Raw genomic sequence first — 12,006 nt, 5'->3', positions numbered from 1 at the left:
AATAGGCAGTTCAAGGCAGTTTCCTATGTTCTACCAGGCTACGTTTTACTTAGGAAACAGGGCCCTACCAAGCTGTCAATAACATGGTAATAAGGTCCATGCCGCAATGTAGGAAAGCATTATTATTCTGATATTGCATTTACGGAAGGGAGGAGGAGAAACTGAGGCTGAAATAAAAGTGGCATGCTTATGGGTCACCTTGTAAGTTCATGACAGATGTGGGATTTGAACCCAGGACTCCCCGATGCAGAGGAGTCTCTTACCCACTAATGCTATGCTAGCTCTCATCTTGTGAAGCCACTCTTTGAGTTACAGGAAAGGAGATTCCAACTAAACATCAGGAAGAACTTTCTGACAGTAAGAGCTGTTTGACAGTGGAATGGACTTCCTCGGGAGGTGGTGGACTCTTCCCTCATTGGAGGTTTCCAAGCAGAGGCTGGCCGGCCACCTGTCACAGATGCTTTAGTTGAGATTCCTGCATTACAGGGGGTTGGGCTAGATGACCCACAGGGTCCCTTCCAACTCAACAATTCTAGTATTCTAATGCTACCAAGAGGCAGGCAAAAAAACAGGAGACAGTGGTGGCCATCAACTTGGATGGCTTGAAAATCGGGCTTAACGAGTATTGTTGGCAGGGACACCCTGAAGGCCTTTAGAGAGGTACAGTGGTGCCCCACAAGACGAATGCCTCGCAAGACGGAAAACCCGCTAGACGAAAGGGTTTTCCGTTTTTGAGCTGCTTCGCAAGACGAATTTCCCTATGGGCTTGCTTCGCAAGACGAAAACGTCTTGCGAGTGTTCCGATTTTTTTCCGCTCCCCCCCTTTTTCTAAGCCGCTAAGCCGCTAAGCCTTTAATAGCCGCTAAGCCGCTAATAGCCGCTAATAGCGCTAATCCGCTAATAGGGTTGCTTCGCAAGACGAAAAAACCGCTAGATGAAGAGACTCGCGGAACGGATTATTTTCGTCTTGCGAGGCACCACTGTATTTTTATATGCAACGGCTGCAGCCCAGACTTTGGTAGCAAAGGGGTGGAAGGAAGAAGAAGCCCCAACAATAACGGACTGGCATAATAAACTACAAGAATTTGCTGAAATGGCACAGTTGACAAATAGGCTGAGAGGAAATTCAAAACAAAAATTTACGGGAAAATGGGATAGATATAAGATATATGTTCAAAAATATAGTAAAGGTTCGCTATCTATGCTACCATTCGATTGACGTTGGAGAGAAATTGAGTTGAGAAACAAGATTAAGGGTACATATTGATATAGGAATATATTAGATAAAATGTAAAGAAATATACAATAATAAGAGTACATTCATTTGTAAAAAAAAGAATATACGAGATTGACAGGAAGTCCGTAGTGTTGGTACAAATATTATTTTGAAATGGCTTTATGTCTTTTTTCTATCTTTAGGTACATAAATTTGGTATACAGTGGTACCTCGGGTTAAGTACTTAATTCGTTCCGGAGGTCCATTCTTAACCTGAAACTGTTCTTAACCTGAAGCACCAATTTAGCTAATGGGACCTCCTCCTCCTGCTGCTGCTGCTGCTGCGCCTCCAGAGCACAATTTCTGTTCTCATTCTGAAGCAAAGTTCTTAACCCGAAGCACTATTTCTGGGTTAGCGGAGTCTGTAACCTGAAGCACATGTAACCTGAAGCGTATGTAACCCAAGGTACCACTGTATAAACTTTGTATACATGTTGGAAATTATATTATAATATGCCCTGTAATGTAATATGATAATGTATACATACATGACATATATATGTATGTCATGTATGTAAGAACATTAATAAAAGAAAGAAAGAAAATGGGGCTTAACAAATTCATAAAGGATAAGGCAATTGATGGCTACTGGCCCTGAGGGATATCTCTAGCCCCACAGCTGGAGGCAGGATGCTTCTGAATATCAGTTGCTGGAAACTACTCAGATCTGCCGGAGGGCTTTTCCATTGGCAATTGGTGGAACCACTGAAAATAAGATGCTGGACTAGATGGGACATTGGCCTGATCCAGTAGGCTCTTCTTACATTATTTATACTCTTGCCCCGCAACCCAATCTTGCAATCTCACCTCGCAAACGTCTGGCACCTCCAGCCGGGTTTCTGGTGGGGCTCTGACCACAATCACCGTCTGCTCATTGAAGTTGCTGATGGCCCGGATATCCTGATACGTGACATATGCTAGCGTAGGGCAGGGCAGAAGTTAAAGAAAACACCAGGCACCCGTACCCAGAATCAGCTCAGGCAGAGGTAAGCCAACATGGTGTTCTCTAGATGTAGCATGACTCCAACTCCCATCATGCCTGGCAAATGCGTTGGGGACTATGAGTGTGCCCTGGAGGAAAGAGGGCTGGTGTCTGACTCAGGAGAGTGACACAGTGATCTGTGGGCACCTGTACCAGCCAGGAGGCAAGAATCAAGAGGCAGGGGAAACTTCAGTGCTGCACAAGATGGGTCGGAAGATGAGGAAGAGGCAGATCAGGCAAGTAAAGGGCCAGGTGCTTCCCCACCCTCTCCTGCACCACTGTCCCTAGAACCAGGAGGGAACTGAAAAGAGAGGAGCAGAGGAAGTTGCCACACAGGCACAGTCTCTGGCTGCATGCATGCAGCCCACCGGGGGAAGATATATAAACTGGTGGAGGGGAGTGGACCCATGTTGATGCTACTGCTCTATAGAGTGAGGACCCGGGAATAACTGGATTGGGGTGCATAGGTATCCAGAGCTGTAGAAGTGACTGTGTTATCTTTGACAATAAAGGCTTAATCCACGCGACGGTCACCTCCAGATTAGATTATTGTAACTCGCTCTATGTGGGGCTGCCCTTGAGACTGATCCAGAAACTCCAGCGGGTGCAGAATGCCGCAGCGAGACTCCTTATGGGGTCCTCGCTGCGAGATCACATTCACCCAGTGCTATACCAGCTGCACTGGCTCCCAGTGGAGTACAGGATCAGGTTTAAGGTGCTGGTTTTAACCTTTAAAGCCCTATACGGCCTAAGACCCTTGTACCCTACGGGACCTTCCTCTTCCACAGAGGAACTTACGATCTTCAAACAAAAACATCTTGAAGGTCCCAGGCCACAGGGAGGTTAGGCTGGCCTCAACCAGAGCTAGGGCTTTTTCAGCTGTGGCTCCAATCTGGTGGAACACTCTGTCACAAGAGATTAGGGCCCTGCGGGACTTGACATCTTTCCGCAGGGCCTGCAAGACAGAGCTGTTCCGCCAAGCCTTTGGCCAGGGCACAGCCTGACTCCCTCCTTTGGCAATCTTCACAGAACTCGAGCCCAATGGCTGCCATCAATTTGATTTGAAGTAATTTTTTAATGAAATGATTTTAGAATGTTGTATTCTTTTATTGTTGTTAGCCGCCCTGAGCGCGGCCTCGGCTGGGGAGGGCGGGATATAAATAAAAAATTATTATTATTATTATTATTATTATTAACCATCTGCCATGAGTATTCCTTTGGCTGGTGTAATGGGATGATTAGCTGCTTGTGCGTAAATTCGTGCTCCCTCAGAGTTTGTGCGACTCCACAAACCTCTGTGTGTGACAGAGCTCCACAAACATGTCTGCTCTAGTCACTCGTAGAGTCTGACAGTGGCTGTCTGCGGAAGCGTTTCCAGCAAAGAAGCTCCTTAACGGAAACGCGTCTCCTGGACTCACGGCGTGACAGTTTCCGGCGAGGTGTGGGTCTCCCTATGGGAGACTCCGATACCTCCCCACTGTTCTCGCTGGAAGCGTCTCTGAGCCCTCCCTCCTGCTCGCATTCCCTCGGAGATCCACTCCTCCCCCTGCTGGTTCCTGCCTCAGCTGTTGAGTCTCTTTCTTCCTCCCTGAGCCCCTCCACCGCCTGATGCTCCGATGGCAGTTCCCTGACAGCTGGGAAGCACCCTTGACACCATGCTATCTGGGGCTGATGGAAGCTGGAATCCAACAATTCTCATGAGAGCCACATTGAGCCACATTGTTCACTGAGGACAGAAGCCAGCTCTCCAGACTCCCACCCAACTTCTCCAGAACCTGCCGGCCCTCTAAAGGATATCTCTGATTTGTTTCTTCATCTGTCAGGTGCTTCAGCTGAAGTGTGCACTCGTGGATGAGCTTGTCCAGCATCCTCTCAGTCTTGGAGAGCTCCGTCAGCTCCTGCCGCAATGCCTGCTGCTTCGTTGCCACAGAGGAGTCCTCAAAAATCCCTGTTCCCCTGGGTAGCAAATAAAAAGATACACTGAATGAGCGCAGAACTGCATTTTGCTGCATTCAAACGAGAACTTTATCATTATTTTAATTTCTTCAACAGGATTTATTATATACCACTTCATCATCAATAGCTCTAAGCAGTTTACATAGAATGTACGTACAGAACCAGTACAGTCGTACCTTGGTTTTCGAACAGCTCAGTTCTCGAGAGTTTTTGGCTCCCGAACGCTGCAAACCCGGAAATGACTGTTCCGGTTTGCGAACCATTTTTGGAAGCTGAACGTCCAATAGGGCTTCCGCAGCTTCCAATTGGCTGCAGGAGTTTCCTGCAGCCAATCAGAAGCTGCACTTTGATTTTCGAACGTTTTGGAAGTTGAACGGATTTCCAGAATGGATTCTGTTCGACTTCCAAGGTACGACTGTAATTAAAAAGAAGTTAAAACTTGGATCTTCTGCAGTTTTCACTAAAGAGACAAATGGTATGGACAGTGCCGCTGGTAGAGAAATTGGCCAAACACATTAAAGTCCTGAATGGGACTTGGGACTTTTCTCCCTCTCTTGGCAAGTGTCCATTCTGCTTTACGCCGATGACCTAGTTGTGTGCTCTCTTTGAACAAAACTGGACTTAGAAGGATGTTGGTCAAATTTGGTCAACTGTGTAAAAAAAGAAAAAGAAAAGAACACCTAAAAGTAAATTATGTCCAAACCAAGGTTGCCGTATTGGGTGAAACTTGGATTGAAATATGGCATCTGTTGATAACTTTCTCAAACGACAGCACCACCACATACTCACAAAACAATTATGGTGTAATGTATTCCCCTAATGATGTTTCTAGCCCTTTTGGGGAGAAAGGGGAGGGTTATTATTCTTGTCCCTATCGTATCCTGCCAACCTCACTGTGCAAGGCTGCAATTCCCTTAGCTGTCATTTTTCACCAGGGGTCCAGCAGCTAAGGCACTCGGCAGCGTGGGTCTGCTCCCAGTTCCCCAACGCACTTACATCCATTGAATGTTGTTTTTGGATTTCTTCCGAATGAGCTGAATCCCCTCCAGGACATTGGTGATATCGTAGATGCGCCGCTTCTGGACATCCAGCACCTCGGCAGCCCGGTTCAGGTCCAACACACCATCCTCCGACTCGCTGAGCAAGTGGATGAACTTCTTGGTTAGCAGGCCCAGCGACGTGTCGTAGCGGGTCTTCTCCCCAGGTGACTTAGGGGCTAAAAATGCAAAAGAGAAGAGTTGCCATAGCCTGCACACAGAATTCTTGTACTGTGGTACCTCAGGTTACATACGCTTCAGGTTACAGACTCCGCTAACCCAGAAATATTACCTCGGGTTAAGAACTTTGCTTCAGGATGAGAACAGAAATCGTGCTCCGGCGGCGCAGCAGCAGCAGGAGGCCCCATTAGCTAAAGTGCTGCTTCAGGTTAAGAACAGTTTCAGGTTAAGAATGGACCTCCAGAACAAATTAAGTACTTAACCCGAGGTACCACTGTAACTGAATTCTTGTAAATTTTGACGGGGCCCTGGTAGCTTCCCACTGAGATGTGGCAGGAGAGAACATAAACCCTTTCCTTTTAAAATGGGACAAGCTCTGCTGCTGCTTCAAGCTACAATGAGCCTCTTGCTCGACCCTTCTGAGTCCCAGAGAATGCCCCTATGGAAAGGACAGTTGTATGTGGAGGGGGAAAGGCGGCTGTCCCTCATTCACTGCCTAATAACCCTAACTCTGCAAAAAGCAACTTCCTAAGATCTGCCAAGATCTAAGCCGCTTGCGTGCTACAAGAAAGTAACGCAAGCCTTCCCTGACTCAACGCTGGCAGATGGCATCTCCTACTAGCTGGCTGCAGGATTGTGGCCACCTTTCCCCTCACTTTTGTTGGAAAGTGCTTGCTTTCCCCGTTTGCTTGCTCCTTTGCCATCGCTGCCTCCTCTTCCTTTTGCTACGGATGGGAAGGGAAGTGCCTTTCAACCGATACACACCAAGGCAGGAGCCCTGCAATTTCCCTGCCAGGTGCAAAATCACAGCAGGGGCGGGGCTAGGTGGGAAATGGTAGCTTGCGGGGAGCAGCCAAACATCTACTTGCTGCCATACACTGGAGTGACCTGCACCTGCAGGCATAAATCTGCATCTGAGTTACTACAGACCAGAGATTCTAACAGCCTAATTTAGACAAGGGGTGGGGGAAACCAGCTTTCTGTTATCCCTGTTATTAAACACCCACAAACCACCCGCCAATCCACCTGTAGGTTTTGATCTCTCTTCTTCCACACCCTGCGGTGACATATACTAGCGTTCTTCATCTCAGGGTCGTGGGTTCGAGCCTCACATTGGGCAAAAGAGTCCTGCACTGCAGAGGATTGAACTAGATGACCCTCAGGGTCACTTCCAACTCTACAATTCTATGATTTGCAATACAGTACAGCCACATGCGTGTTAAAAAGTGACTTTGTACATTGAGTTAACTTTTTCCATTTCATCAGTACACACACCTTTAGCTTCTCAGCTTTCCAGGAAGCTGCCCACATGACTTCCAAGCTAATCAGTCATAAGGGCTAGAAACTTGATTTTTAGATTTAAAAAAATGGCATCTAAAAATAAAAGAATGCAATCTTTTCTCCACCCAGGACTTCTGCTTCCACTTACTTTTGGGACTGGGGATGTGTGGGAGCGTCCTTCCTTTGCCCTTTGGGGTTCGGAACTCTGGGATGCACTGCTGGCCTGTTCCTTCCAGATCCAGCTTCCTTTTGGCCTAGAAAGAAGGGAGAGAAAGGTTGCCATGGTTAAGTTACCAACAGGAGCTCAAAGAACAGGTAAAAGGCAAAAGGTAAAAGACCCCTGGACAGTTAAGTCCAATCAAAGCTGACTATGGGGTGCCGCGCTCATCTCGCTTCAGGCTGAGGAAGCCAGCGTTTGTCCACAGACAGCTTTCTGGGTCATGCAACCAGCATGACTGAGCCACGTCTGGTGCAACAGGACACTGTGACAGAAACCAGAGTGCACAGAAACTCCGTTCACCTTCCCACCAGAGTGGTACCTATTTATCTACTTGCACTTCCGAACTGCTAGGTTGGCAGGAGCTGGGATAGAGCAACGGGACCTCACCACCATCGTGTGGATTTGAACCGCCGACCTTCTTTTTTTTTTTAAATCATATTTATTAGAGTTTCCAATATAACAGAAAAGAAAAGATAGACAAGAAAGAAATATATTTAAAACCTTACTTTCATTACCTTCTTTCTAGGACTCCCTCCTCCCCCTCCCGACTGTATTCCCCTTTCATTAATTTGGTTCCACAAGCTCTCACTCCCAGTTTAAAACTTAATATGTTTAACCCATTAACCAATTTAAGTTACAATCTTACCATCACCCCTCATCTTTAACAGAAAAAGAAAGAAGATTTTTCCCCAAGATCTGCCCCATTTTCCTTCCACGAATTCCCCCCTTTTTTTAAACATGTCAAATCAAAATACCATAATATAGAAAAATTATATAAAGAAATAAAAGATAAAAAATATAAGAAAATTCAAAAAGTTGGTTATATAGCCTTTGGATTCCAAAACTCCCCCCTCCCTTCCCCGGTTTGAATTCCCCGTGTCCATCAGTCTATATGTTGTCAGCCTGGAGGTCTCAAGTCCATGGCCAAATTTTTTTCCCCTTCCACCTTGCCGGTTTTCTTTTAATTTGTTTATTTTAATAATGTTTAACTTCCAAAAATCCAGTCTAATAGAGGCCTTTAATTTCCTTGGTCTTTGTTGCTCCTCCCATTGTTCTTTCCGTGTCGTAGTTAGTCCTTTGTTCTTTTTATTCCTTACTTTCTCAGGTTTCTTGTCTTGTTCAGCTGCTAAAACGTTCTTATTCCGAGATCTGGTATCTCTACAGAGGTTTGTTGTTCAGGAACCAAAACTTACGTCCAGTCCCTTCCTTTCTTCAATAGAAAATTCTATTGTCTCCTTTTAATGTAAACACCTCTGTAGACAAAATATTATTTCAGTTTTGCAGCTTTCCCAGAAGATAAGTCCTGTGCCAGTCCCAGAGTAATTTTCCACGTACGACCACTTGTAATGTCCCCAAACCCCTCTAGGGGGATTGCAGTAACTTTGTATCCTCTAATCCAAAAGTCAACTTGTTGTTCCTTATTTTCCGACAATTTATATCCATATTATGTCAAATTGTAACAGAATTAGCCAGCAAAATCCTTGTAACAAAGTCCTCTTTATATTCTCCAACTTTGACAGCTACTTTGACAGCTGTCAAAGTCTCCGTCTCTCTTCGCCAGGCTCTACGAATCGCCCCGGTTCCCAGGGGGGGTTGCATTTTCCCTCTCACCCTCCACTCTTCTCCTCCAGCACAATTCTTGAAGTTTCCCATCGTGGAATTAATGATTTTTATCAGCAATAGACTTCTCTTTCGATCTTGGTTACCCAGTCCTTGTTTTAGAATGTTTACAATCAGGGGGGGACTGACTTCCTTTTTAGATCACCCCCGCTCGTGCCAAATCCGAAAAAAATTCTTTTTTTCTCCTTTTGTACCCGGTTTCCCAATTACTCACGGGTTGTTGTTGATAGTCTGAATTTCCAATGGAAGAAGCCAGCGCTCTCCGTCGAATGGCATGCGGCTGCGCTCGGCAGGGGAAGCGATAGACTCAAAGCACCACGCCACTCCCCGGCACCCGATCCGAAGCCTTTAAAAAGGCTCCTTCACGAGTCGGGAGGGCGCTAGCGGTGCCAGCCGAGTCCCCATGTCCACGGGCTCCGTGCCCGTGGTTTTTAAGGGTCCCCGCGTCGCCGGCGCGGTAGGACCCAGCCCCTGCCGAGCAGACTCCCTCCGGAGCTCAGAGGGAGTCCGCCATTCGGCAATGGCGCCAACCCGGAAGTCCCTGAACCGCCGACCTTCTGATCAGCAAGCCCAAGAGGCTCAGTGGCTTGGACCACAGCACCACCAGCGTCCCTTGGCCTCAAAGAACAGAACAGGGCACAAGCCAACAGGTGGCCACTAACAAACGTAGGTGACAAAACAATCAGCTTGGCGTTGCTGAATTAAAGAACATCTGCAGTGGGAAACCATACCATTGTCTCTATTTGGACCCAAATGAGTAGAGTTGAACTTCTTGATGATTAGAGCCTTGGGGAAGAGCCCTCTCTGCAGCTCAATGGCAGAGAAACTACAATGCCTGCAAAAGGCTCCAGGTTCAATCCCTGGCATCTCCAGGTAGGGCTGGGAGTCTCCTCTGCCTGGAGAGCCACTGCCCGTCAGTGTGAACTATACTGACCGAAACAATACTGGCCAAGTGGTCTGACCTGGTGTATGGCAGATTCCTAATTTAAGAGTAGCCCATTGGAGCTTCTCTCTGGTTTTCCTCTGTTCAAGTATGACCACATTTCAGACAGTTATAGGTAAAGGTAAAGGGACCCCTGACCATTAGGTCCAGTCGTGGCCGACTCTGGGGTTGCGGCACGCATCTCGCTTTATTGGCCGAGGGAGCCGGTGTACAGCTTCCGGGTCATGTGGCCAGCATGACTAAGCCGCTTCTGGCGAACCAGAGCAGCGCACGGAAACGCCGTTTACCTTTCCACCGGAGCGGTACCTATTTATCTACTTGCACTTTGATGTGCTTTTGAACTGCTAGGTTGGCAGGAGCAGGGACCGAGAAACGGGAGCTCACCCCGTCGCAGGGATTCGAACCGCCGACCTTCTGATCAGCAAGTCCTAGGCTCTGTGGTTTAACCCACAGTGCCACCCGTGTCCCTTCAGACTGTTAGCTGCTGTGAAAATAGTTCATAGAAAAGTGGGGCAGAAATACAGTGAGATAATAGAATAATTCAACAAAAGACACCTGCGTCATAAGAACATGAGCCAGGTCTGCTTATGCAGGTCAGCTTCCTGTCCTCACAGTGGCCAACTGGATGCCAGTGGGAAGCCTGCAAGCTGGGCATGAGCACAACATCAATCTGTCCACCTGCAATTTCCAGCAATGTAATGCCTCTGAGAGTGGAGGAAGAACATAGCCCTAATGGCCAGTAGCCACCGAAAGCCTTTTCCTCCAGGTATTTGTCTAATATTGTTTTAAAGCCATCAAAGTTGGTGGCCATCGCTGCCTCTTGTGGAAGTGAGTTCCACAGTTAACTGCGCTGCAAGAAAAAGTACTTTTTTAAAAAATCTGCCCTGGCTCTTCTAACTTCCAGCCTCATTGGATGTCTACAAGTTCCAGTGACAGAGGGCGTGGGGGGGGGGAGAGAATTCTATCCACTTTCTTCATGCCATGCATAACTCTATAAACTTCTATCGTTGTTTAAAGCTGGCATGCAAATCCTCACGTTTTGAAGCTGTTAACCATAGTTTCCTAATTTTGATGTAACACCAAACTATGGTTAAGAGCAACTGCTTGGCTCGTTTCCCCCTTATGTAGAACAAGGCAGCTGCTTGCAGGTACATGTTGATTGTTCATATTCTAGTTTATTAAGCCATGGTTCATGGTTTAAACCAAAACAGGGCTGATCTCAGTGCATGGACAGGCCTAGTTCATTTTGTTAACCAGGCCGAGGACAGAAAAGGGGAAGAAGAAATTCACTCCTGCTGCCCTTCTCACTCAGTGTTAGATATTAGCCAGGTGCCAGGCGCTTTTTGCGACTGGTACGGGACTATGTGGAGATTTCTGGGTGCCGGGTTCGCAACCACAGTTTTAAAACCTCTGTGTCTATTTCTCCTCCTTGCATACTGGGACAAGTGAATTATTGAAAGAGCAAGTAGCAAGCAATGTACCCGAGATCATAGAACTGTAGCACTGGAAGAGACCAAGAGGGCCCTGCTGTCGCAACCATAACCTAGCTAATATACCTGAGTTTCAACCACTGGCTCCACCACTTGTCGACAACCCATTGGAAAAGTTGCCTTGAGACCTACATGCCACGGGCTGTACGTTCTTATTATCAAAGAACACAAGTGGTTCAAGAATACAGTGTTTCTCTTGAGAGATGTTTGCTACCAACCTGGCAAGCAGCCAAAGCAAAGGGAAAAGGCCTGATCTTATCAGGGCAGGCTTTAGGACTGACTGCTTGATGGATTGCTACATGTTTCTATATGACTTTCAGCCCAACCCTGCAGAGAAACATGTCTGCTGAAGCAGCAGGTTTTTTGGGGGGTGGGGTGGGCGTGGAGAGGGGGAGGTCAGAGCAGCTTTGCTGCAAGTTTCTGCCAGTGAACACAGGTAAAGGATCTCCGTGATAACAAGGTGGTGGTCAAGCAGTTCAAGATGAGAGACACCTATGGAAATACGGCAAAAGACACCAAGTCGGTCCAGCTGAAGTTGCTAGCAGCAGATCTTAAATGCTGAAGCAGGTTGCTACTAGCGAGTTTTAAGTTCAAAGAGAACACAACGCACCTTGTTGAGCAAAAGGAAGGGAGACATTTCCTTTAGTGTTCCTACAAAGAAAGAGGAGCACTAATTCCCAGCTTGCAGCAACTAGCTCATTCTACTGGTCTGAGGCAACCTAATTATTATACCACATTGGAGAGGGACCAATTTAAATAGAAAGCAAGCAGACGCCAGGCTGCTGCTATTAGTATTGGGGTGAGGGTGGAGTTTGGTTTTCCAGTGGGGGAATCCCAATGGGGGAATTGCCAAAAAAAAAAAAAAGGAGGGGGAGGACAGACAGAGAAGAGAGGAAATGCAACAAGGATGAATGCGTGCAATGAGTCCATGATGCTTAGAAGGTGCAGAGAGCACAGAAATATGACTTTTTGCTATTTTGGCAAAGGACGTTACCATGGGCAGAAGGACAGTTGCAACAGC

General features: G+C 47.0%; 1 protein-coding gene across 1 annotated transcript in view; it reads right to left on the bottom strand.

The window, feature by feature from the left end:
* Positions 1-12,006, bottom strand: part of E2F2 (E2F transcription factor 2) — a 45,152-nt gene that overhangs the window by 6,824 nt on the left and 26,322 nt on the right. The window contains exons 2-5 of the mRNA XM_081202004.1: positions 6,861-6,966; positions 5,211-5,430; positions 4,056-4,214; positions 2,084-2,198 (exon numbers count right to left, since the gene is read on the bottom strand). Of these exons, the coding sequence (XP_081058130.1) occupies positions 2,084-2,198; positions 4,056-4,214; positions 5,211-5,430; positions 6,861-6,966 (600 nt within the window). The remainder of the gene's footprint in view (positions 1-2,083; positions 2,199-4,055; positions 4,215-5,210; positions 5,431-6,860; positions 6,967-12,006) is intronic.

Source organism: Podarcis bocagei, assembly GCF_964188305.1.
Source record: "Podarcis bocagei genome assembly, chromosome: 7".
In the NCBI taxonomy this organism is placed as follows: domain Eukaryota; kingdom Metazoa; phylum Chordata; class Lepidosauria; order Squamata; family Lacertidae; genus Podarcis; species Podarcis bocagei.
This window is presented reverse-complemented; position numbering and strand designations above follow the sequence as displayed.